The following is a 22,031-nucleotide window of genomic DNA, read 5'->3' as shown; positions in this document are numbered from 1 at the left end:
GGCGGAGGCCTCGCCAGATCTAAGGGAGGTGGGGGGCCCAGCTACACCAGAGGGTGTGCAGACACCCCTGAGGCGACCGAGGGCTACTGAAGCCCCCTAGGAAGCTTCAGGTGGGGGACACCTGTGGACGCCGTGTGCGCGAGGCGAGGTTTAACGCGCCGCCCGCGGGCCGCTGCTGGTACTCGTGGAGGTTGGAGCGCTGGCTGAAGGCGCCGCACGCGTAGGGCCGCTCGCCGGTGTGCGCGCGCCGGGCGCGCGAGGCTGCAGTTGCGCACGAAGGCCCGGCCGCAGTCGGCGCGGATGCAGGGCTTCTCCCCCGAGTGCAGGCGCTCGTGCTGGTGCAGCTCGGAGCAGCCCTGGAAGGTCTTGCCGCACTCGGGACAGCCGTAGGGCCGCTCGCCGGTGTGCGCGCGCCGCCGGTGCTCCGCCAGGTGCGAGAGCAGGCCGAATGCCTTGGTACACTCGGTGCACTCATGGGGCTTCTCCCCGCGCAGCGAGCACCTCGGCCGGAAGGCCCGCGTGGCCAGGGCCGCGGCGCGGTTGCGGTGCTCGGCCGAGTGCGTCTTCTGGTGACCCTGGAGGCCGGAGCAGCGCACGAAGGCCTGGCCGCGTTCAGCACACATAGGGCCGCTCACCCGTGTGGATGCCCTCGGGCTGCAGCAGTCTTGAGGTGCACGTGAAGGCCTTGCCGCACTCGACGCAGGCGTACAGCTGCTGGACCGGGCGGCCGGGCTCATGGGGGAAAGGACCCGAGGCCTGGTCGCACCTAGGACACATCGGGGGGCCCTCGTCCCATCCGCTGCTCATTGGGGCCCAAGCGCTTTCCGCACCAGGCACACGGAAGGGGCTCCTCTGCCGCCTGCATCAGCTCCTGAGGGGCCAGCGGGGACATTCGGGTACAGGCCTCTCTGTGCCGGCCCGCGGCAGGAAGCTCCACGAAAGGACTCTGCTGGAGAGAGGCCGGCGGCAGGGTCCTGGGACAGGGATGTGTGCGCGGGGGGCAGTCCGAGCGGACCTCGCACAGCGCAGCGCGGGGGCAGCTCCAGTGCAGCACCTGGGCCCCACGGTGGTCACACGCGGGGGCCTTCTCCCCAGGGGGTGTCCTGGGATGCTGCACCAGGAAGGAGTTCTGGCTGGAGGCCCTGGCACCCGCTGGGCACGGACAGAGGCCCTGCCCGGCATGCGGCCCCTGGGGATGACCAGGTCGGGGTCCGGAGAGGAGGTGGGGCCACGCGGCTCTTGCACCAGGCGTCCAGCTCCTGCACTCTGACAGTCCCTGCAGTGGGGCTCACACCCAGGGGAGCTGTCCTGCCGGCCACGGTCCCTCCATGCAGGTCTCCCCCACTGAGAGGGGTGTCCTTCGGCTGGGTCCTCCTCCAGGGGCCTCAGCCCTGTCTTGTGCCTCTCCGCCTGGCCCCTGTGGGCTCCCTGGGGGTCTACCTTGGGGCTGCCTTCCTGCCGAGAGCTCTGGGCCCAAGGCTGCGTCCCGAGGCCAGCCCACAACACGGTGTCCAGGTTGTGGGATCTGGAAGAGCAGAAGAGAATGAAGGTTTGCAGTTCCCCAAGAATGCTGACCCCAGGATGGATGCCTACCGAGTGGCCCCCACTCTCGGCAGTCCAGGGAAAGGGGCAGGAGGAATGACACCGGCCATGAGAACACTGGAGCCTCCTGTCCCTACGCTCAGCACCCACGACACTCCAGAGACCTGCTTCCCTGCCTCTCTCTGCTCCCCGGCACCCTCCCTCCTCCTCGCCACTGCTGGAGTACCTTCACCCCTGGCTTGGGACCTCAATGGCCCCTCCCTCAAGCAACGGGGACACCCCAGTTGCTCAGCTGCCCAGTCCCCAGGATCCCTCCTCCACTCCCGACCACCAGGCCCCCGGAGCCATGCCCTGATGGCTCCCTGCCTCGGTCTGGCCCAGGCCCGTCCACCTGCCATTAGCCAGCTCTTCTGTAAGGTGTGAGATGCGACTCACCTGGCAGCAGGGCTGGAAGCCCAGTGTGCCCCTCCCCACTTCTACCAGGCAAGCTTGGTTCTCAGGACTGCCAGCCTCATCTACAAAATGGGTATGATAACTGTAAATGTAAACAGCTGAGCACGGGGGCCCCCGCTCATTCCAGTGACGGCCAACACCGGAAACGGACTGATGTCTGCAATTAGAATTTCCAAATTCATCTGTGGCCATTGTTGGTTTCCTACTGCTGCTGTAACAAATTACCACAAGTTTAGTGGCTTAAAGCAATGCAAATTTATTATCTCAGTTCTGGAGGTCAGAAGTCCTCAATCAAGGTTTCGGCAGCATTGCTTCCTTCTGGAGGCTCTGAGGCTTGGTTTGCTTGCCTTATCCAGCTTCTAGACACCACCTCCTTCCCTGTCTTGTGGCCCTGTCTTCCATCTTCAAAGCCAGCAGTGAAACATCACTCTCTGTGTATGTCATCATATCTCCTGCATATGGACTCTGACCCTCCTGCCTTTTCTTGTGCAAAGACGCCTTGGGCCCACCATGAATCTCACGTATCAAGGTCCTTAATCACACTTCATAGTCCTTTTTGCCACGTGGAGTAAATTCCCAGGTTCTGGGGACTAGGACGTGCATATCTTTCGGGGAAGCGGGGAGCATTATTCTGCCTACCACAGTGGCCTTTTCTGAGCTTTTTATATGATTTACTGGGGGAAAACAGTAAATGCATCAAGATGCCATTTCGGTGAAACAAAACTATAAATATTTAGCCTGGAATCTTGACGGATACTCAGAACCATCCCATCTGGGGAGGGGCTCGCTCGGTGGGGCGTGGCTGCAACATGCAGCTGCACCCCGCGAGGAGGGGCAGGACAGAGGAGAAGGCCCACCCGGTGGGGAGGAAGATGGAAAGAAGGGGAAGAAGAGGACGTGCATGTCAATCAGGTTCCTGGCCAGTGACAGTCACTGATGACCAGAAAACTGACCTATTAAAGAGCCCATGGGTAAGGATGAGAATTTTCTCTAGGTTCTTGTTCCTTCCAGAACAAAGACAGATCTGTCCAGTGCAGCCTCTGGGTTATGAATGTGTGACCACAGTAAATCACCACCTCGCTGAGCGCCAGGGCTCAAGCTCGCCTCCTTTTGCTGTGTGGAAGGCAGGTATTCCTCCATCAAACATTCCAGAGCTCCGAGTTTATTTAGGGAAATTGCTTGCTCCAACCTTCTCCTTCGACCCACTGTTGCTTTCCCATCAGTTTTGCAAATTTATAACAAGCAGTTGCCCAGGAACTAAAAGCAATCAGGACGCATTTAACCAGGACGCTACACATTTTCAGCCAAGGACACATCAGAATGGCTGGATGTGGGTTCTTTTTAGGATTCTGCTGCCAGCCATCAATGGTGGGTTATTTTGCCTTGGATATCTCAACCACAACGGCAGAGATGCATCAATGGTCTGCGCTCTGGGAGAAAATGTTTTTGAGTGGAAATTGGACACACTGAATTGGTTAAAGGTGAAAATGCAGGGGCTTCCCTGGTGGCGCAGTAGTTGAGAGTCTGCCTGCTAATGCAGGGGACACAGGTTCAAGCCCTGGTCTGGGAGGATACCACATGCCGCGGAGCAACTAGGCCCGTGAGCCACAACTACTGAGCCTGCGCATCTGGAGCCTGTGCTCCGCAACAAGAGAGGCCACGATAGTGAGAGGCCCGCGCACCGCGATGAAGAGTGGCCCCCGCTTGCTGCAACTAGAGAAAGCCCTTGCACAGAAACGAAGACACAACACAGCCAAAAATAAATAAATAAATAAATAAATTTTTTTTTTAAAGGTGAAAATGCAGAGGAAGGCATGTCCCGCAGATGGCGAGGGGCCATCTCACCAGCCGGTGCCACTGCTCTGCTCGTCAGGGGGCTGCTTGCTGGAGCCCGGGAAGCTGAAGGCCCAAGGTAGGGTTATCTTGTCTGGTCCTGTGTTCAGCAAGTAACTGGTCTGGTGCATTTTCCAAAAAAACAAGGATGGACTTCCCTGGTGGCGCACTGGTTAAGAATCTGCCTGCCAATGCAGGGGACACGGGTTCGATCCCTGGTCCAGGAAGATCCCACATGCCGTGGAGCAACTACGGCTGTGCGCCACAACTACTAAGCCTGCGCTCTAGAGCCCGCGAGCCACAATTACTGAAGCCTGCGTGCTTAGAGCCCGTGCTCCACAACAAAGAGAAGCCACCACAATGAGAAGCCCGCACACCGCAATGAAGACTAGCCCCCACTAGCTGCAATTAGAGATAGCCCACACACAGCAACAAAGACCCAAGGCAGCCAAAAAAATAAAAAAGTAAATTTAAAAAAAAAGAAAGAAACAAGGATGACAGGAAGGACATTCACAGAAAGATAGACAAAATGAAAAGGCAGAGGACTTTGTACCAGATGAAGGAACAAGTTAAAACCCCAGAAAAACAACTAAATGAAGTGGAGATAGGCAACCTTCCAGAAAAAAATTCAGAATAATGATAGTGAAGATGATCCAGGACCTCGGAAAAAGAATGGAGGCAAAGACCGAGAAGATGCAGTAAATGTTTAACAAAGACCTAGAAGAATTAAAGAACAAACACCTAGAAGAATTAAAGAACAAACAAACAGAGATGAACAATACAATAACTGAAATGAAAAATACACTAGAAGGAATCAATAACAGAATAACTGAGGCAGAAGAACGGATAAGTGACCTGGAAGACAGAATGGTGGAATTCACTGCTGCGGAACAGACTAAAGAAAAAAGAATGAAAAGAAATGAAGACAGCTTAAAAGACCTCTGGGACAACATTAAACGCCAGAACATTCACATTATAGGGGTACCAGAAGGAGAAGAGAGAGAGAAAGGACCCGAGAAAATATTTGAAGAGATTATAGTCTAAAACTTCCCTAACATGGGAAAGGAAATAGCCACCCAAGTCCAGGAAGCACAGAGGGTCCCAGGCAGGATAAAGCCAAGGAGAAACACACCGAGACACATAGTAATCAAACTGACAAAAATTAAAGACAAAGAAAAATTATTGATCGCAACAAGGGAAAAATGACAAATAACATACAAGGGAACTCCCACAAGGTTAACAGCTGATTTCTCAGCAGAAACTCTACAAGCCAGAAGGGAGTGGCATGATATATTAAAGTGATGAAAGGGAAGAACCTACAACCAAGATCACTTTACCAGGCAAGGATCTCATTCAGATTCGACGGAGAAATCAAAAGCTTTACAGACAAGCAAAAGCTAAGAGAATTCAGCACCACCAAACCAGCTCTACAACAAACGCTAAAGGAACTTCTCTAAGTGGGAAACACAAGAGAAGAAAAGGACCTACAAAAACAAACCCATAACAATTAATAAAATGGTAATAGGAACATACATATTGATAATTACCTTAAACGTGAATGGATTAAATGCTCCAACCAAGACACAGGCTTGCTGAATGGATACAAAAACAAGACCCATATATATGCTGTCTACAAGAGACCCACTTCAGACCTAGGGACACATACAGAATGAAAGTGAGGGGGTGGAAAAATATATTCCATGCAAATGGAAATCAAAAGAAAGCTGGAGTAGCAATACTCATATCAGATATAATAGACTTTAAAATAAAGAATGTTACAAGAGACAAGGAAGGACACTACATAATGATCAAGGGATCAATCCAAGAAGAAGATATAACAATTATAAATATATATGCACCCAACATAGGAGCACCTCAATACATAAGGCAACTGCTAACAGCTATAAAAGAGGAAATCGACAGTAACACAATCATAGTGGGGGATTTTAACACCTCACTTGCACCAATGGACAGATCATCCAGACAGAAAATTAAAAAGGAAACACAAGCTTTAAATGACACAAGACCAGATAGATTTAATTGATATTTATAGGCCATTCCATCCAAAAACAGCAGATTACACTTTCTTCTCAAGTGCACATGGAACATTCTCCAGGATAGATCACATCTTGGGTCACAAATCAAGCCTCGTTAAATTTAAGAAAACTGAAATCATATCAAGCATCTTTTCCGACCACAGCGCTATGAGATTAGAAATCAATTACAGGGAAAAAAAACATAAAAAACACAAACACATGGAGGCTAAACAATACGTTACTAAATAACCAAGAGATCACTGAAGAAATCAAAGAGGAAATCAAAAAATACCTAGAGACAAATTATAATGAAAACACAATGATCCAAAACCTATGGGATGCAGCAAAAGCATTTCTAAGAGGGAAGTTTATAGCAATACAAGCCTACCTCAAGAAACAAGAAAAATCTCAAATAAACAATCTAACCTTACACCTAAAGAACTAGAGAAAGAAGAACAAGCAAAGCCCAGAGTTAGTAGAAGGAAAGAAATCATAAAGATCAGAGCAGAAATAAATGAAATAGAAACAAAGAAAACAATAGCAAAGATCAATGAAACTAAAAGCTGGTTCTTTGAGAAGATAAACAAAATTGATAAACCTTTAGCCAGACTCATCAAGAAAAAGAGGGAGAGGACTCAAATCAATAAAATTAGAAATGAAAAAGGAGAAGTTACAATGGACACCACAGAAATACAAAGCATCCTAAGAGACTACTACAAGCAACTCTATGTCAATAAAATGGACAACCTGGAAGAAGTGGACAAATTCTTTGACAGGTATAACCTTCCAAGACTGAACCAGGAAGAAATAGAAAATATGAACAGACCAATCACAAGTAATGAAATTGAAACTGTGATTAAAAATCTTCCAACAAACAAAAGTCCAGGACCAGATGGCTTCACAGGTGAATTCTATCAAACATTTAGAGAATAACTAACACCCATCATTCTTAAACTCTTCCAAAAAATTGCAGGGGAAGGAACACTCCCAAACTCATTCTATGAGGCCACAATCACCCTGATACCAAAACCAGACAAAGATACTAGAAGAAAAGAAAATTACAGACCAATATCACTGATGAATATAGATGCAAAAATCCTCAACAAAATACTAGCAAACAGAATCTAACAACACATTAAAAGGATCATACACCATGATCAAGTGGGATTTATCCCACTTGATCCCAGGGATGCAAGGATTCTTCAATATACGCAAATCAATCAATGTGATATACCATATTAACAAATTAAGGAATAAAAACCATATGATCATCTCAGTAGATGCAGAAAAAGCTTTTGACAAAATTCAACACTCATTTATGATAAAAACTCTCCAGAAAGTGGGCATAGAGGGAACCTACCTCAACATAATAAAGGCCATATACGACAAACCCACAGCAAACATCATTCTCAGGTGAAAAACTGAAAGCATTTCCTCTAAGCTCAGGAACAAGACAAGGATGTCCACTCTCACCACTATTATTCAACATAGTTTTGGAAGTCCTAGCCATGGCAATCAGAAAAGAAAAAGAAAAGGAATACAAATTGGAAAAGAAGCAGTAAAACTGTCACTGTTTGCAGATGACATGATACTGTACATAGAGAATCCTAAAGATGCCACCAGAAAACTACTAGAGCTAATCAATGAATTTGGTAATGTTGCAGGATACAAAATTAATGCACAGAAATCTCTTGCATTCCTATACACTAACAATGAAAGATCAGAAAGAGAAATTAAGGAAACAATCCCATTCACCATTGCAACAAAAAGAATAAAATACCTAGGAATAAACCTACCTAAGGAGGTAAAAGACCTGTACTCAGAAAACTATAAGACACTGATGAAAGAAATCAAAGACGACACTAACAGATGGAGAGATATACCATGTTCTTGGATTGGAAGAATCAATATTGTGAAGATGACTATACTACCCAAAGCAATCTACAGATTCAGTGCAATCCCTATCAAATTACCAGTGGCATTTTTTACAGAACTAGAATAAAAAATCTTAAAATTTGTATGGAGACACACAAAAGACCCCGAATAGCCAAAGCAGTCTTGAGGGAAAAAAATGGAGCTGGAGGAATCAGACTCCCTAACTTCAGACTATACTACAAAGCTACAGTAATCAAGACAATATGGTACTGGCACAAAAACAGAAATATAGATCAATGGAACAGGATAGAAAGCCCAGAGATAAACCCACGCACTTATGATCAACTATCTATGACAAAGGAGGCAAGGATATACAATGGAGAAAAGATAGTCTCTTCAATAAGTGGTGCTGGGAAAACTGGATAGCTACATGCAAAATGAAATTAGAACACTCCCTAACACCATACACAAAAATAAACTCAAAATGGATTAGAGACCTAAATGTAAGACCGGACACTATAAAACTCTTAGACGAAAACATAGGAAGAAAACTCTTTGACATAAATCACAGCAAGATCTTTTTTGATCCACCTCCTAGAGTAATGGAAATAAAAACAAAAATAAACAAATGGGACCTAATGAAACTTAAAAGCTTTTGCACAGCAAAGGAAACTACACACAAGACAAAAAGACAACCCTCAGAATGGGAGAAAATATTTGCAAATGAATCCACGGACAAAGGATTAATCTCCAAAATATATAAGCACCTCATGCAACTCAATATTAAAAAAACAAACAACCCAATCAAAAAAATGAGCAGAAGACCTAAATAGACATTTCTCCAAGGAAGACATACAGATGGCCAAGAAGCACATGAAAAGCTGCTCAACATCACTAATTATTAGAGAAATGCAAATCAAAACTACAATGAGGTATCACCTCACTCCTGTTAGAATGGGCATCATCAGAAAATCTACAAACAACAAATGCTGGAGAGGGTGTGGAGAAAAGGGAACCCTCTTGCACTGTCGGTGGGAATGTAAATTGATACAGCCACTATGGAGAACAGTATGGAGGTTCCTTAAAAAACTAAAAATAGAATTACCATATGAGCCAGCAATCCCACTACTGGGCATATACCCAGAGAAAACCATAATTCAAAAAGACACATGCACCCCAATGTTCATTGCAGCACTATTTACAATAGCCAGGTCATGGAAGCAACCTAAATGCCCATCAACAGACGAATGGATAAAGAAGATGTGGTATATATATACAATGGAATATTATTCAGCCATAAAAAGGAACAAAATTGGGTCATTTGTAGAGACGTGGATGGATCTAGAGACTGTCATACAGAGTGAAGTAAGTCAGAAAGAGAAAAACAAATATCATATATAAACACATATATGTAGAACCCAGAAAAATGGTACAGATGAACTGGTTTGCAGGGCAGAAACAGAGACAGATGTAGAGAGCAAACGTATGGACACCAAGGGGGGAAAGTGGCAGGTGGGGTGGGGGGCGATGAATTGGGAGATTGGGATTGACATACATACACTAATATGTATAAAATAGATAACTAATAAGTTAGTTATCTGTATAACTAAGTTATAAAAAATAAATAAAATAAAATTCAAAAAAAAAAAAAAAGGATGACAAGACGGACAGGACCCGAGGTTTCTCAAACAGCCCTCACTCATCACACATGTGATAATTGCACAACGCTTCCATCCCCTCTGGGCCTGTGCAGGACTGGCCTTTGACCCAGGGCAGGTGAAGCCGACACCACCCCCTCCCCTTGCTGGCTCTCCTTCCCCCACCGGTGGCATTGATCAGGGCTAATTCCTCGGAAATCCAACACCCCCCCGCACTGTGGCAACTGCCACTTTGTACCTTGGTTTCTCCACCTGACAAGTTAGCCAGCTGGATGTCGAGACCAAAGGGTGGGTACTCGGAGCCCCTTCTCCAAGCAAGTGTGAGGACACCTGGGTGGCAATGAACACCGGCCCATCTCGCCCCATGCCAAACTGCCCACGGGGCCCTGACAGAGTCACCAGCCGTCACCACGTGAACAAATGGGAGGATGTGAGAGAGGAACATCTCTTCCCCAAACACCTGTGGGCTTGAGTCCCAGGATATTCTTCCCAGGTGGGAAGTGGCCTGGCTGCAATCCTGCCTCTCCACCTGAGACACTGACTGTGCAGCTTCCTGAGAACATGGGTGGGGGTGACGTGGGCACACTGGGGAACAGGCAGCTGTGGGCCCCACCTGCCCACCAGCGTGATCATCAGCAGGTGGGGACAAATCTAACCTACAGCGGACACCAGCTCAGGGCTGATGGAGCTGGGCTCAGTGGCCGTGGCTCCTGAGGGGCCCTGCCTGGGGGAGGTCAAGGGAGGTGCTTTCTCTAGAATGTGGAGCCTGCTGTGCAAAGCAAGTAGACAAGTTGGAGGGTCCAGGTCCCAAAAAGCGTCACTTGTCCCCCAGGACTGGCAGAGCTGCCGGCAGCAAGCCCTGTTGTGCATCACCCACTGCAGGTAAACTGCTCAGACTCATCCAGCACTCTCCACAGGCAGCGTCTGCCCCAACAAGGACAGATGCGCAGGAAGAGCTGGCAGAAAAAGGCAAGTGCAAAACGCACTCCCACACGGCTGATGGCAATGGAAAAGGACGCGGCCAGCCACCGTGGACAGCAGCCTGGAAGTTGCCCCAGATGGTTAAACATGACACCGCAACTCCACTCCTATGTATCTAGCCGAGAGAAATGAAGACAGGTGTTCAAGCAAAAACTTGTATACTAATGTTCACTGCAGCATTCTTCATAACAGCCAAAAGGTGGAAACAACCCAAATGTCCATCAACTGATGAATGGATAAACAAATTGTGGTCTAATCCATACAATGGAATATTACTCAGCAATAAAAAGGGATGAAGTACTGATACCTGGTTGGACCTCGGAAAATATCATGGTCAGTGAAAGAAGCCAGACACCAAAAGACCACATAGTGTATAATTCCATTTATATGAAAAATCCAGAAAAAGCAAATCCAGAGACAAAGGGTAGATTCGTGGTTGCCAGGGGCTGAGGGGAGGAAGAATGGGGAGTAATTGCTTAATGAATATGGAGTTTCACTTTGGGGTGCTGGAATTAGTGATGATGACTGCACAACACAGAAAATACATAAACTAAAAAATACACCAAAAACCAACCTGAACTGTACACTTTAAAATGGTTCATTTATGTTATGTGAATTGTATTCCCCCCCCCCAAAAAAAATGGAATGCACTCATGCCACAAGGTGTTCCTGCCTTTGGCGTGCCGGTGTGTCTGCCCAAGGCCGCCTGGGCCAGCCCACCCTGCCACATCCGGGATGTCATCTGAGCCCCGGCCACAGGGACAATACTGCATGGAAAGGAGGTGTGTGTGTGTGTGTGTGTTTAAACAATACTCTTGTAGTAAGAAAAACAAGGTCTTCAAAATTGTTAGGTAAAAATAAAACATCAACTTCTTGCCCGTGGCCAAGCTAACTGCACACCAAGCAGTTTTCACATCAGAAGCTTAATGCCGGGTTGACAGCATTCTCCCACAGGGCACAGACGTTTCTTCAATCGGGTGTCTCTTAATCCACTCGTTTCAAGAAGAAAACGCTTTGTGGGAAGATGGACACAGCTGCTGGGAATAATGGGTAGCATGCTGGGCACAGGGCGATGCCTTATGGTGGCTCCAGCCCCAGGGCACTGCTGTCACCAATTCACAGATGGCAAGCTGTGATTCAGCGAGAGCGAGACTTGGGCAGGACGTGGAGCACGTGCGCTCATGCCGAGTCTGTCTGACCCTGGAGCCCTGTCTCCGCACCCAGGGGGCCCACTGGCTCCTACCACCACCCACGGCTTTCAGCATCTGCCTCTCACAGGTGTGGGCTCCACCCTCTGGCAGGTGTCTGCCAGCCAGAGAGCTGTGCAGGGCAGGCCCATGCTGCCATCACCCCAGCTTCCCCTGTACCCCTGAGTCTCTGCCTCTGGGCGCTGCAGGTTTTGCGGATTTCCTTGGTCTGCCTCCGAGAAGCCAGGCTGACCCTGCAGCGGGACCAACTGCAGAGCTGCTGGTGCTGCCACCAGGACCCTCTACTAATGGAGATCAGTCCAAGGACACTACCAGGCTAGGATCTGAGGTCCCCACACACAAGAGAGTGGGGGCTCCCCAGCCACGAGTGCTGATGTGGGGACCCTGCCACCCCTTCTCCTTGTACAACTATAACCCCAGGGGGAGCTCCAGCCCCTCACACAGAGGAGGGGACGCCACATGGGTGCTGAGCAGCAGGAGGGCAGGCGCCCAGGTGTCTGTGCATCAGCTCAGGAGAGGGACCAGACTTCTACAATGTGCATCCTGGAAGCCCCACAGCCGGGTTCCAGGTCCCTCTGACACAACACCAGGTCACCTGTGTGAAGGACACTGGGACCTGCCCCAAGGCTTCCAGTGAATGCTGCCCCCGTGGGGTCATGACTGCTGGCCTCACATCCCGGTTTGCACAACCGCTGGCAGTCAGAGCAGGGCCTCAGGCCACCCCGAGTATGACTTCCTGGACCCCCAGGGACCCAGAGGCCAAGGACCCACAGGATGAGAGGAGACGCCAGGGCAACCTGGCCAACCCAGGACAACCAATCACCGTGGAATCAGTGGACATGAGGTCACCTAGGACTGAGCAGGTTCCACTGAAGGAGGCTGTAGTGGATTGAATGGCACCACCACCCCCAAAAGATACGTCCACACCCTAATCCCTGGAACCTGTGAATGTGACCTTATTTGGGGAAAGGGTATTTGCAGGTGTACTTAAGAATCTTGAGGACTTCCCTGGTGGTGCAGTGGTTAAGACTCTGTGCTTCCCTATTTACAATAGCCAGGTCATGGAAGCAACCTAAATGCCCATCGACAGACGAATGGATAAAGAAGATGTGGTACATATATACAATGGAATATTACTCAGCCATAAAAAGGAACAAAATTGGGTCATTTGTAGAGACGTGGATGGATCTAGAGACTGTCATACCGAGTGAAGTAAGTCAGAAAGAGAAAAACAAATATCATATATTAACGCATATATGTGGTACCTAGAAAAATGGTACAGATGAACCGGTTTGCAGGGCAGAAATAGAGACACAGATGTAGAGAACAAACGTATGGATACCAAGGGGGGAAAGTGGCGGGGTGGTGGTGGTGGCGGTGGGATGAATTGGGAGATTGGGATTGACATATATACACTGATATGTATAAAATAGATAACTAATAAGAACCTGCTGTATAAAATAAATAAATAAAATTAAATTTAAAAATTAAATAAATAAATAAAAAATTTAAAAAATACTCTGTGCTTCCACTGCAGGGGGTGCGGGTTTGATCCTTGGTTGGGGAAGTTCCACATGCCGCTGGGTGGGACCAGAAAAAAAAAAAAAAGGGATCTTGAGATGAGATCATCTTGAATTCCTGGGGTGGTCCCTAAATCCAATGACAGAATCTTTATAAGAGGAAGGCAGACAGAGATGACCAAGATTGGAGTGAGGCAGCCACAAGCCAAGGAACACATGGAACTACCAGAAGCCACGACAGATGTACAGGATGGTTTCTGCCTCAGAGCCTGCCGAGGGCATGGCCCTTTCAACACCTTGATTTCAGACTTCTGGCCTATAGAACTGAGAGAATAAAGTTCTGTTGTTTTAAGATGCCCAGTAGGTTGTAATTTGTAGTAGCTACAGGAAACCAATGCAGAGACCGGCCCAGCACCCTCGACAGGATGGGTGGGTTGCACAGGGGGCTCTCCTGATCCCTGGTGATGCAGAGTCAGATGACTGCTCAGTGCCTAGACAGAGGGTCAGGAAGACTGGGTGGTCCCAGGAAGCAGCAGCCCCCGTCTTACAGGAAGGGACCCTGAACTCACAGGAGGCAGGGGCTGAGGGCACCCATTAGCCATTTGCACAGGGCACCTCCAGAACTGTCCCCAGACACCCTGCTCCCACCGTGGCCCCTCTGCCCAACTGCTTCCCAACACTGGACTCAGCAGGGGGAAGCTGCAGACCATGGCTGCGTCTCTCTGCCTCTCCTGCCCTGCTCCTAGCCTGCACCATCGAACTCCCTTACCTGCAGCTGGATGACCTTCCCGCCATGGACCCAGGATCTGTGACTGAGCTCGGCAAGGGCTGCCAGGAGCCTGTCCCTGGCCCTGAACTGCAGCTGCTCCAGGTGTTCTACCGGTAACCTCCCGTCTGCCCTGGGTAACCATGACCTCCACTCTGAGTGCTCGCCCAGCTTTTCTAACTGTCCCCGGGGCTGCTGGTGTATGGGAATAGGGCACGAGGCAGCCACCTTTGGGCAGGGAGGCGGGGTGCTGAGAGGTTAATATGACCCAGGCCGAGTCGTGCAGAACCGCATGGCAACAGCCCATGGAAAGGAGGTTAGTGAGGGTGAACGTTCTCAGAACCTGGACATGGCCCACTGAGGCTAATAAGAGGCTTTTCAGGGAACTCAAGAGAGGCAGCTTTGAGGTGAGGAGGGCACAGATTCCGTGCCGAGGCCGGGGCGGCTCCACCACCCTGAATCACAAGCCAAGCTCACCCCCACTGACAGCCCCAGAGGACGCAAATCCTAGCGCGTCTGTCCTATTCTACACCGTACACCCAATGGGAAGGCAGAGCATGACACACAGTAGGGCGAAAGGAGTACCCTCTGAGTGCGGGCTAAACTCCCTTCTAGGCCTGTCCTCCCGGTGCTGCCTCCCCTCGTGGGCCTCAGCCTCCACGATCGGGATGGGGGACGCGGGAGCCAGATCTACAGAAGTCAGACCCGCCCGGACCTGAAGGACCCACGTGCGGCGGCCAGCCCGGGCCCATAGCATGCGGACCGGAAGTGCGCATGTCAGGCCTCCGCCGGGGACCCCGCGTGCGGGGATGGCGGCCGCGCCGAGCGCCCCGAGGCCCCGCCTCGCTGGCTGGGGTCGTGGGTACGCGCAGGATGCCACTTACTCGCTGAGGGCTGCCGGCACGGGTCCCCGGCTCTCCGTCCGCCCCAGGACTCCGGTTGTCGTGGTAACCGAGGCCAGCGAGGCGTGAGCCTGCGTCGTCGCCAAGGAGATGGCGACCCGGACGGGGCAGTCCGGCCCACCCGGCCGGGGAAAAGCGGGTGAGTGGCCAGGACGGTGGTTGAGAGCCCTTGCCCCCAGTCAGACTTCTGGGAGATCTGGACAGGGAAAGGCGTGGGAGGGTCGCGGGTGGGAAACACCTGGGCGGCTCTGAAACGTCCCGGTGAGCGGGTCGCTCGCCAGAGCTGAAATCAGAATCTCTGGGAGTGGAGCTCGAGCATCTGGGTTTGAAAGCTTCAGGGCAGATTCCGCGGCCCCCGGGGCCCCAAAGGTGACCTGAGCCGGCTTGCTCTCCTGGGCGGGATGCGCTGGTCAGGCCCCCCCCCCGCCCCCTATGTCAACCCGCATCTTGTGCCCACCTATCCCGTGGCCCCTGCACCACAACCATACAGACACATCTGATGTTGTTAGCCGACGCGGCCCCCGTACGGCACTCAGCAGCCGGCTGTGACGGCCCCAACGGTCTGCTCCCACTGTGTGTCCCTTTCTCCATCCTATGGGTGTTTGCACATCAAACGCCCTGCCTCGGTGAGGTCTGTCTCCCTGCCCAGGGGCAGTGTTAGGGCTTGGTTGACGCTGTTGGTGGGGCTTACCACGCTCAGTGAGGTTGGAGCGGTGGCTGAAGGGCACTCGGAGGGCCGCTCGCCTGCATGCCTACCCTGATGGAACACGGAGGCTTGGCCAGGGTTGCTGCAGAGGAAAAAGTGTGGGTGCGCGGGTGTGCCGGCGTGTGGGCGGCTTCCACCTCTGGCAGAAGGCCCTTGTGCACTCCCTGGGGCTTCTCACTGCTGGCTCTCCCAGGGCTCAAGAGGCTTACAAAATTGGGACCTCTCATGTCTGTGGGCGCACTGCTGCTGGAAGAGCGTGGAGCTCTTGTGAAAGGACCTCGCACTCTGGGTGCACAGAAAGGGCCACTCCCTCTCGGGTGAATTATCTGGCGCTGCCACAGGCCCGCCTACCAAAGGCCTTCTTGCTGTCAGGCAGGCCTGGAGGTTGGAACTCCGACTGAAGGCGGGCGCCAGTGTGCGGGGCTTGTCTGGATGGGGGCCGGCTGCAGCGTCTGCTTTTACAGAAGCTTGTTGCATAAGATGCTCTCCCCCTATCCCAGCCCCCTGCCCCCTAGGGCTTATGCTGGGAGCAGCATCAGAAAAGCACCTCAGTACACTCACGGGGTGCGGGGGGGGGGGGATTAGGAGCAAGACCCCTGGTCACACAGGACACTGGAGAGGAAGTGGGGCTCCCACACGGGGTTCCTTGAAATGTCAGGTCCTGGACTGGGGCTCATACCAAGGCCACAGCCCGGGCAGCCTTGCTGCCCACCACCCCTCCACGCAGGCCGCCCTCCTGAGCGGGGGGCCTCTCAGCACAGTCCTCAGCCGGAGTCCTAGGCTCCACCTCAGCCTCTCCTGACATCCCAGGGCAGCTCATTGGGAATCAGCCTGCTCAGTGTACTGGCCCGAAGAGCCGAGAAATGGAGAGGCTGGAAGTTTCCAAGAGGGGAAAAGGTGCCAGGAGCCATGAAAGCAAAGCCCCATGGCTGAGGCATCCCGGATGGCTTGGCCAAGCTTCCTCAAGAGTCTTGAAAGCTGTAAAAAGGGGAGAACATAAAGAAAGGCGTTTCAGCAGGAGCTTAAGCAGCCAGCTCAGTGGGTGAGGTGGTCAGGGGTAACTCTTTTCGTCTCCAGGCTTGGCTCTGCCCCGCCCCTCCACTGTCCTCTCTCACCTGTCTGACCACTGGCCCCCGGCTGACCTCTGCTTCTCTCAGACCCATCCCCTTCACCAGCTGCTCTGCACATACTTCCGGACTGCCCATCTGACAGCACTCACCCAGTGCTGGCCATTTGGTGTCTGCGCCAGCCCCACGATGGAAACTGCTGCTAACTAGGGATTAAAGTGCAATGTATACGTGTGCTCGACGGAATAACAGACTCCAAAGAGGTCCACATCCCAATCCCCAGAGCCTGCGGACGTGCCACCTCGTACGGCAAAAGGGACTTTGTGGATGTGATGAGAGACCAGGAGATAGGGAGCGTGTCCTGGATCAGCCAGGTGGGCCCTAAATGTGGTCACGATGCTCCTTATAAGAGGGAGAGCCAGAGTCAGGGGAGGAGGAGGTGTGATGACAGAAACAGAGGTGAGAGCGGTGCGGCCACAGAAATAAGGAATTCGAGCCGCCTCTGGAAGCTGGAAAAGGCAAGGAGCCTTCAGGAGGAATGCAGCCCTGCCCACACCTTGATTTTAGCCCCTAAGACTCACTTTGGACTTCTGACCTCCAGAATTTTAAGATAATAAACATGTGTTACGTTTGTGGTAATTTGCTGCAGCAGCAGCAAGCAGGAAACCTCCATGAGGCACTGGGAGGTCTTTGACATTTCCACTCTGGCCTCTCTCTCTCTTGTCAGAGCGAGGGCAGGCCTCAAGCCCGGGGCCTCTGCTTTCAGCATCATCAAGCACAGTTTAACCAAAGGAGTCTGTCCAAGAATTTACACTTCGAGTTCCCTTCTTCTTCTGGCTGTTTTTATGTTTTGGTGGATGCCGTCAGGTTTCCTTCTAAGCAAAAACAAGTGAGTTGATGTAAATCAGCAGTTCTCAACCAGGGAGAGTTTTGCCCCCCAGGAGGACCCTTGGCAATGTCTGAAGACAGTTTTGGTTGTCACAACTGGGGGTGAGGGTGCTGTGACATCCACTGGGCGGAGGCCAGGGACCCTGTAACGCTCGGCACAGCCCCACCCCCAACCCCAGGACAATGCGTCAGTAGTGCTGAGGTGAAGAAACCCTGGTGTAAAGAAAACCATGAAGCACAGGAGGCACGTGCTGGAGGAAAGGGTCGCTTGGACAAAGTGGAGCTGGGCTTGGAGCTAAGTGAAAAAGCCAGACATGAAAGGCCACGTATTCCATGATTCCACTTTTATACGATGTCTAGAATAGGCAGATCCATACGGAAAGTAAGCTAGTGGCTGCCAGGGGCTGGAGGGTGGGGGGAATGGGAGTGACTGCTAATGGGTATGGGGTTTCTTTTTGGGGTTATGAAAATGTTCTGGAATTACAAAAGTGGTGATGGTTGCATGACTTTGTGAAGATACTAAAAACACTCAATTGTGCACTTTGAAATAGTTTTGTGGTACATGACTAATATCTCAAAAAAATTACAGTAAGTAGAGTAGTCAGTGAAGGCCTCATGGAGAAGGTGGGATTCAAAACAATACCTGGGGGGACTTCCCTGGCAGTCCAGCTGTTAAGACTCCGTGCTTCCACTGCCGGGGGCATGGGTTCAATCCCTGGCCGGGGAACTAAGATCCCACATGCCACATGGCATGGCCAAAAAATAAAAATAAATAAGTAAAAGACATGTGAAAGTCATTTAAAAAAAAATTTTTTTTTAAAGAAAATAAAAACAAGACCTTGGGGCAGGGGCAGAGTGAGCCATGAGGCTCCCTGGGGAAGAGCATGTTCAGTGAGGGAACAGCACGTGCAAAGGCCCTGAGGAGGCCTGTGTGGCTGGGACGGAGCTGAGGGGGAGAAGAGAGTGGAGGGTGACAGGGGCCATATCCTCTGGGCCTAGCAGGCCACTGTGTGGATTGTTTTTTCCCGTGAGTGACACAGGGAGGATTTTGAGCAGGGGAGGGATGAAACCTGACTTGGGTTTTCAGAGGCTCCCTCTGGTTGCCATGTGAGAATGGATGTTTTCCTCTTTGGGGCCTAGCCCGAACCGCTAACTTTCTGCAGGGTTGAGGAGTGTCTGAGACCCCATGGCTACGCCTGACTCCCAGACACAGGGAGCCTCACATGTCCCAACCCACGTCAGAGCCCCATTCCCCCGCTTCCCTGGAAACCCGGGAGATGGCCTTGCCCCTGGCGCCACCCAACCTGAGTCAGGGGGCCACTCACTTGGCAGGGTCTGCTATATGTCTGCCCCATGTCTTCATACTAATAACCTGGTGGTGGGGCCTCTGATCTTTCCCTCACCATTCAGCCTCCTTGCAGATACTTGAGGGACCTAAGATTCCACACTGAAGTTGCCAAGTGGAAACAAAGGATGCAAAAGTGAGCTCACAGGGAAAGTATTTCTGGCATTCAACTCCCGGTGGCTGCCTCTGGGGGGGTCTGGGACTGCGGGCCATCTCTTTACACCTCTGTGATCATACCTTTCCTGTATTTTGTCCAGTAAGTAGGTATTATGTAATTGGAAGGCATCACGTTTTTGCTGTTACATTTCAGCGGCCCACTTGTCCTGACACCTGGGCTGAGTTACCTACTGTTGAGTAACAAACCACCCCAATATATGCATCCCCCGCTTTTCAAAAGTTTGCTTTATGCCGCTTTGCTGTTATGAAAGACCTACATTAGCACCTATTTTATCTAAGTGAAAGAAATTTTCATTTTGAAGAAAAAAGTTAAAAAGCAAAAATAGTGTTCAGCATTTGTTTCGCAGTGAGCTGAGTGATAGAGGAAGCACACACCCCAGTCAGGGGGAGAGGCATCGCCGAAGGAGCTCCTTCCCCAGAACTACTCTCACCACCTCAGCATCAAGCTGCCATAGCTTTGAACTGTGTCTTTGAGCATCTGTGCTTTATTTCTATTTATTTTGCGCATCTATTAGCAAGATGTGTCCTAAGGTAATTGATTCTTCGCTGTACACCATTTTGACTTAGGAAAGGTTTCATAGAAACGCTCTACCTTTGGCCAGCAGGGAATACCTGTGCTTTATTAGGCTGTGTGTGGAGATCGAGATTCCGGCAAAACTCCATTCTAACCAGATCCTCAGGGGATGTAGCTCCAAAAGCTGGAGCATCAGGAGCCTGTAGCACAGCAGAGTTTCATAAATGTCTGCTGAATGGATAATCCATTTCTATTTATTTTTTGGCCGTGCAGCGAGGCTTGAGGGATCTTAGTTCCCTGACCAGGGATCGAACCCAGCCCCTCAGCAGTGAACGCACGCAGTCCTAACCACTAGACCGCCCGGGAAGTCCCTGGATCAACCACTTATTACTAAGCTAAAAGCGGCCACAATTTTGAGTGCCCGCTAGGCACCACCTGGCCCTGTGCTAAGAGTGTTACACACACTGATTCTTTAGTCCTCATGTCAAGTCTAGAAAGGCGGTGGCAGTACCCCACCCATTTTACAGATGGGGAAATGGGGGCTCAGACAGAGGAAGCCAGGCGTGGGCCAAATTCTTAGCCTTCAGATCTCCAGGAATCTCCAAACTTTAGCGCCCAGTGCAGGGCTTTAAATGCAGTTCTGGGGCCACCTGGAAAGACTGGAGCTCACACCTCTCCATGAGGTGGTTGCACGTGTCATCCCCACTTTACAGATGGGAAAACTGAGGCCCAGATAGGAAAGCCGCGCATCTCGGGCAGAACCCATGCAGCCGGACTCGCAGCCACCGTCCACGACACAGTCCAGGGCTCGACCTGCACCAACGCTTCACCTCAGCCCCGCGAGCCGCGGGAGGATCGTGACCCCGCCTCCATCCCCAAGGGCGGAAGGGAGGGCCCCGGGGGCGGTATCCAGGCGCCCCCACCTTCACGGAAAATGGGTGGCTCCTCGGGAGCTCTAGCCGGCCCTCTACTCAGACCTGAGGCTCCTACGGGGCAGGAGGCTCAGGCCGGTCGCCCCTCTAGGCCGCGGACTTCCGCACAAGCCCGAGGTAGAGCCCGCACCGCCTCAGCTCCGGAACCAACTAGCCGACCCCGCCGCGGCCCCGCCCGGACCGGAAGCGCAGGAGTCCTGGCGTTCGGCCTTCGGGGTGCCCTGAGCGGTCGGCTCTTGGCGCCCAGAAGACTGCCATCTCCGTGGTTCTCCGGGCCGGGGCGGCGTCAGGGTCCCTTTTCTCAAAAGTGACCAGAGGAGGCCGGTACGGACAGGCTTGAGAAAATGAGGTTCTGCCCCGGGTCCGCCCCAGACTCTGCTGGGTAGTTCAGCGGCGGAGAACCTGGCGGGAGGGGAACCGGCGATCTTGTTCAGGCTTGACTGGGCCTTAGGGTTACCATGGCGACCCCTCATTCCCCCGCCCCCGCAGGGGGCGGTGAGAACTCCAGCTTCCGGGTGAAGCTGGAGCCTTCCTGCGATTCGCCATCGTCTTGGAGACGCATTACGTCATCCAGGCAGGCACTCACTTGGATTCTGGTGATTGGTCGTTCCCAGGGAAGGGCGGGGCTTCCGGCCTAGGTCCAAGCTGTCAGTCGGTTCCAAGTGTAGGACTGAGGTAGGCCGGAGCGTCCCCCCAAAGGTTTAGGCCGTGTCCTTAGACCCCCGCAAGATCCCCATGGCCGGGTCCTCCCGCTCCGTGACCAGTAACTTAAGTTCCCGCCTCTACTTCCGCCCAATCCGGATGCCTGGTTCTCCCCCCAATTCCTGCCTCTGAGTCCCCCCCAAATCCAGGTCTCTGTTTCTCTTGCAGGTAAGGCCTTAGATTCCCCTTCGAGTCCAGGTCCCCGTTTCTCTCCCAGTTTGTGCCTCGCACCTCCAAATCGCAGCCACCAGAATCTGTATCTGTGAGACTTCTGATTTCATATATCTGGTCTCCAAGATTTGAGATCCTGTACCCACTAATTCTGGATATTTGGATGTTCAAAATGTGTTTCTGGATTTATCCTTAACCCAAGCCTCTGAGACCCCTATTAATACCCTGTCCTAAGGTTTCCAAATCCAGCCCAGTTCCTCCTCCCCTCTATTCTTTACCCCAAGTGCTGCAAGTGAGAAGACAGGTCCGGATTTGATCCAGCGTTGCCACCCCCGTCCTGCACATTCTGCCCTGTTGCCTCACTCCTGCCCCCAATTCCAAAGAGCCACCATGAATGCATGGTCCTAATTTACAGCTAAGCAAACTGAGAATGGGGAAGGGGCTTAGGCTGGCCCACCTAGCAGGTGAACTGGCCCAGGCACCTCCCTTGCCTTGAGGTCTAGACCTTCCGCTCCTGTAGCACGCACCCAGGCTAAGCCAACCACTCCTGTGAGCCCAGGTTTAGACTCATGGTCAGTGGCCAAGGCAGTGAGAGGCCCAGGACAGTGGGAAAGATAAACTTGTTCTCTGCCAGGCAGCTGTGGGAGGCGGAGACACAGTCCTGCAGGAGTTAGAGGAACAATAAATATGCTTATTTGTTCGCATTCACTTGTTCCTTTGTTTGAGCAGGTTTGGAACCAAAGAGACCATCTTTC

The 22,031-nt window shown here is 51.5% G+C and overlaps 2 protein-coding genes across 2 annotated transcripts; one reads left to right on the top strand and one right to left on the bottom strand.

The window, feature by feature from the left end:
* Positions 1 to 83: 83 nt before the first annotated feature.
* Positions 84 to 14,969, bottom strand: LOC132353874 (zinc finger protein 835-like). The gene is made up of 2 exons (XM_059905373.1): positions 14,757 to 14,969; positions 84 to 1,525 (listed from the first exon to the last, which is right to left on the bottom strand). Exon 2 carries the CDS (start codon positions 735 to 737, stop codon positions 84 to 86), a length of 654 nt encoding a protein of 217 aa, XP_059761356.1. The 5' UTR covers positions 738 to 1,525; positions 14,757 to 14,969.
* On the top strand, positions 14,661 to 21,958 carry LOC132353015 (collagen alpha-2(IX) chain-like). Its single transcript, XM_059903869.1, has 2 exons — positions 14,661 to 14,913; positions 20,185 to 21,958. The coding sequence occupies exons 1-2, from the start codon at positions 14,865 to 14,867 to the stop codon at positions 20,712 to 20,714; spliced, it is 579 nt and encodes a 192-aa protein (XP_059759852.1). The 5' UTR covers positions 14,661 to 14,864; the 3' UTR covers positions 20,715 to 21,958.
* Positions 21,959 to 22,031: the final 73 nt, after the last annotated feature.

Source organism: Balaenoptera ricei, chromosome 19 (genome assembly GCF_028023285.1).
Source record: "Balaenoptera ricei isolate mBalRic1 chromosome 19, mBalRic1.hap2, whole genome shotgun sequence".
In the NCBI taxonomy this organism is placed as follows: Eukaryota; Metazoa; Chordata; class Mammalia; order Artiodactyla; family Balaenopteridae; genus Balaenoptera; species Balaenoptera ricei.
The sequence above is the reverse complement of the archived record's forward strand: the minus strand, read 5'-3'. Positions and strand labels throughout refer to the sequence as shown.

What these genes read in the sequence shown, in the direction of transcription:
- LOC132353015 (XM_059903869.1), top strand. Translation starts at nt 14,865, where the DNA reads ATGGCGACCCGGACGGGGCAGTCCGGCCCACCCGGCCGGGGAAAAGCG. An exon ending in ACCCGGCCGGGGAAAAGCGG is followed by an intron (nt 14,914 to 20,184) that starts GTGAGTGGCCAG and finishes CCCACTTTACAG; the next exon opens with ATGGGAAAACTGAGGCCCAG.
- LOC132353874 (XM_059905373.1), bottom strand. Translation starts at nt 737, where the DNA reads ATGAGCCCGGCCGCCCGGTCCAGCAGCTGTACGCCTGCGTCGAGTGCG.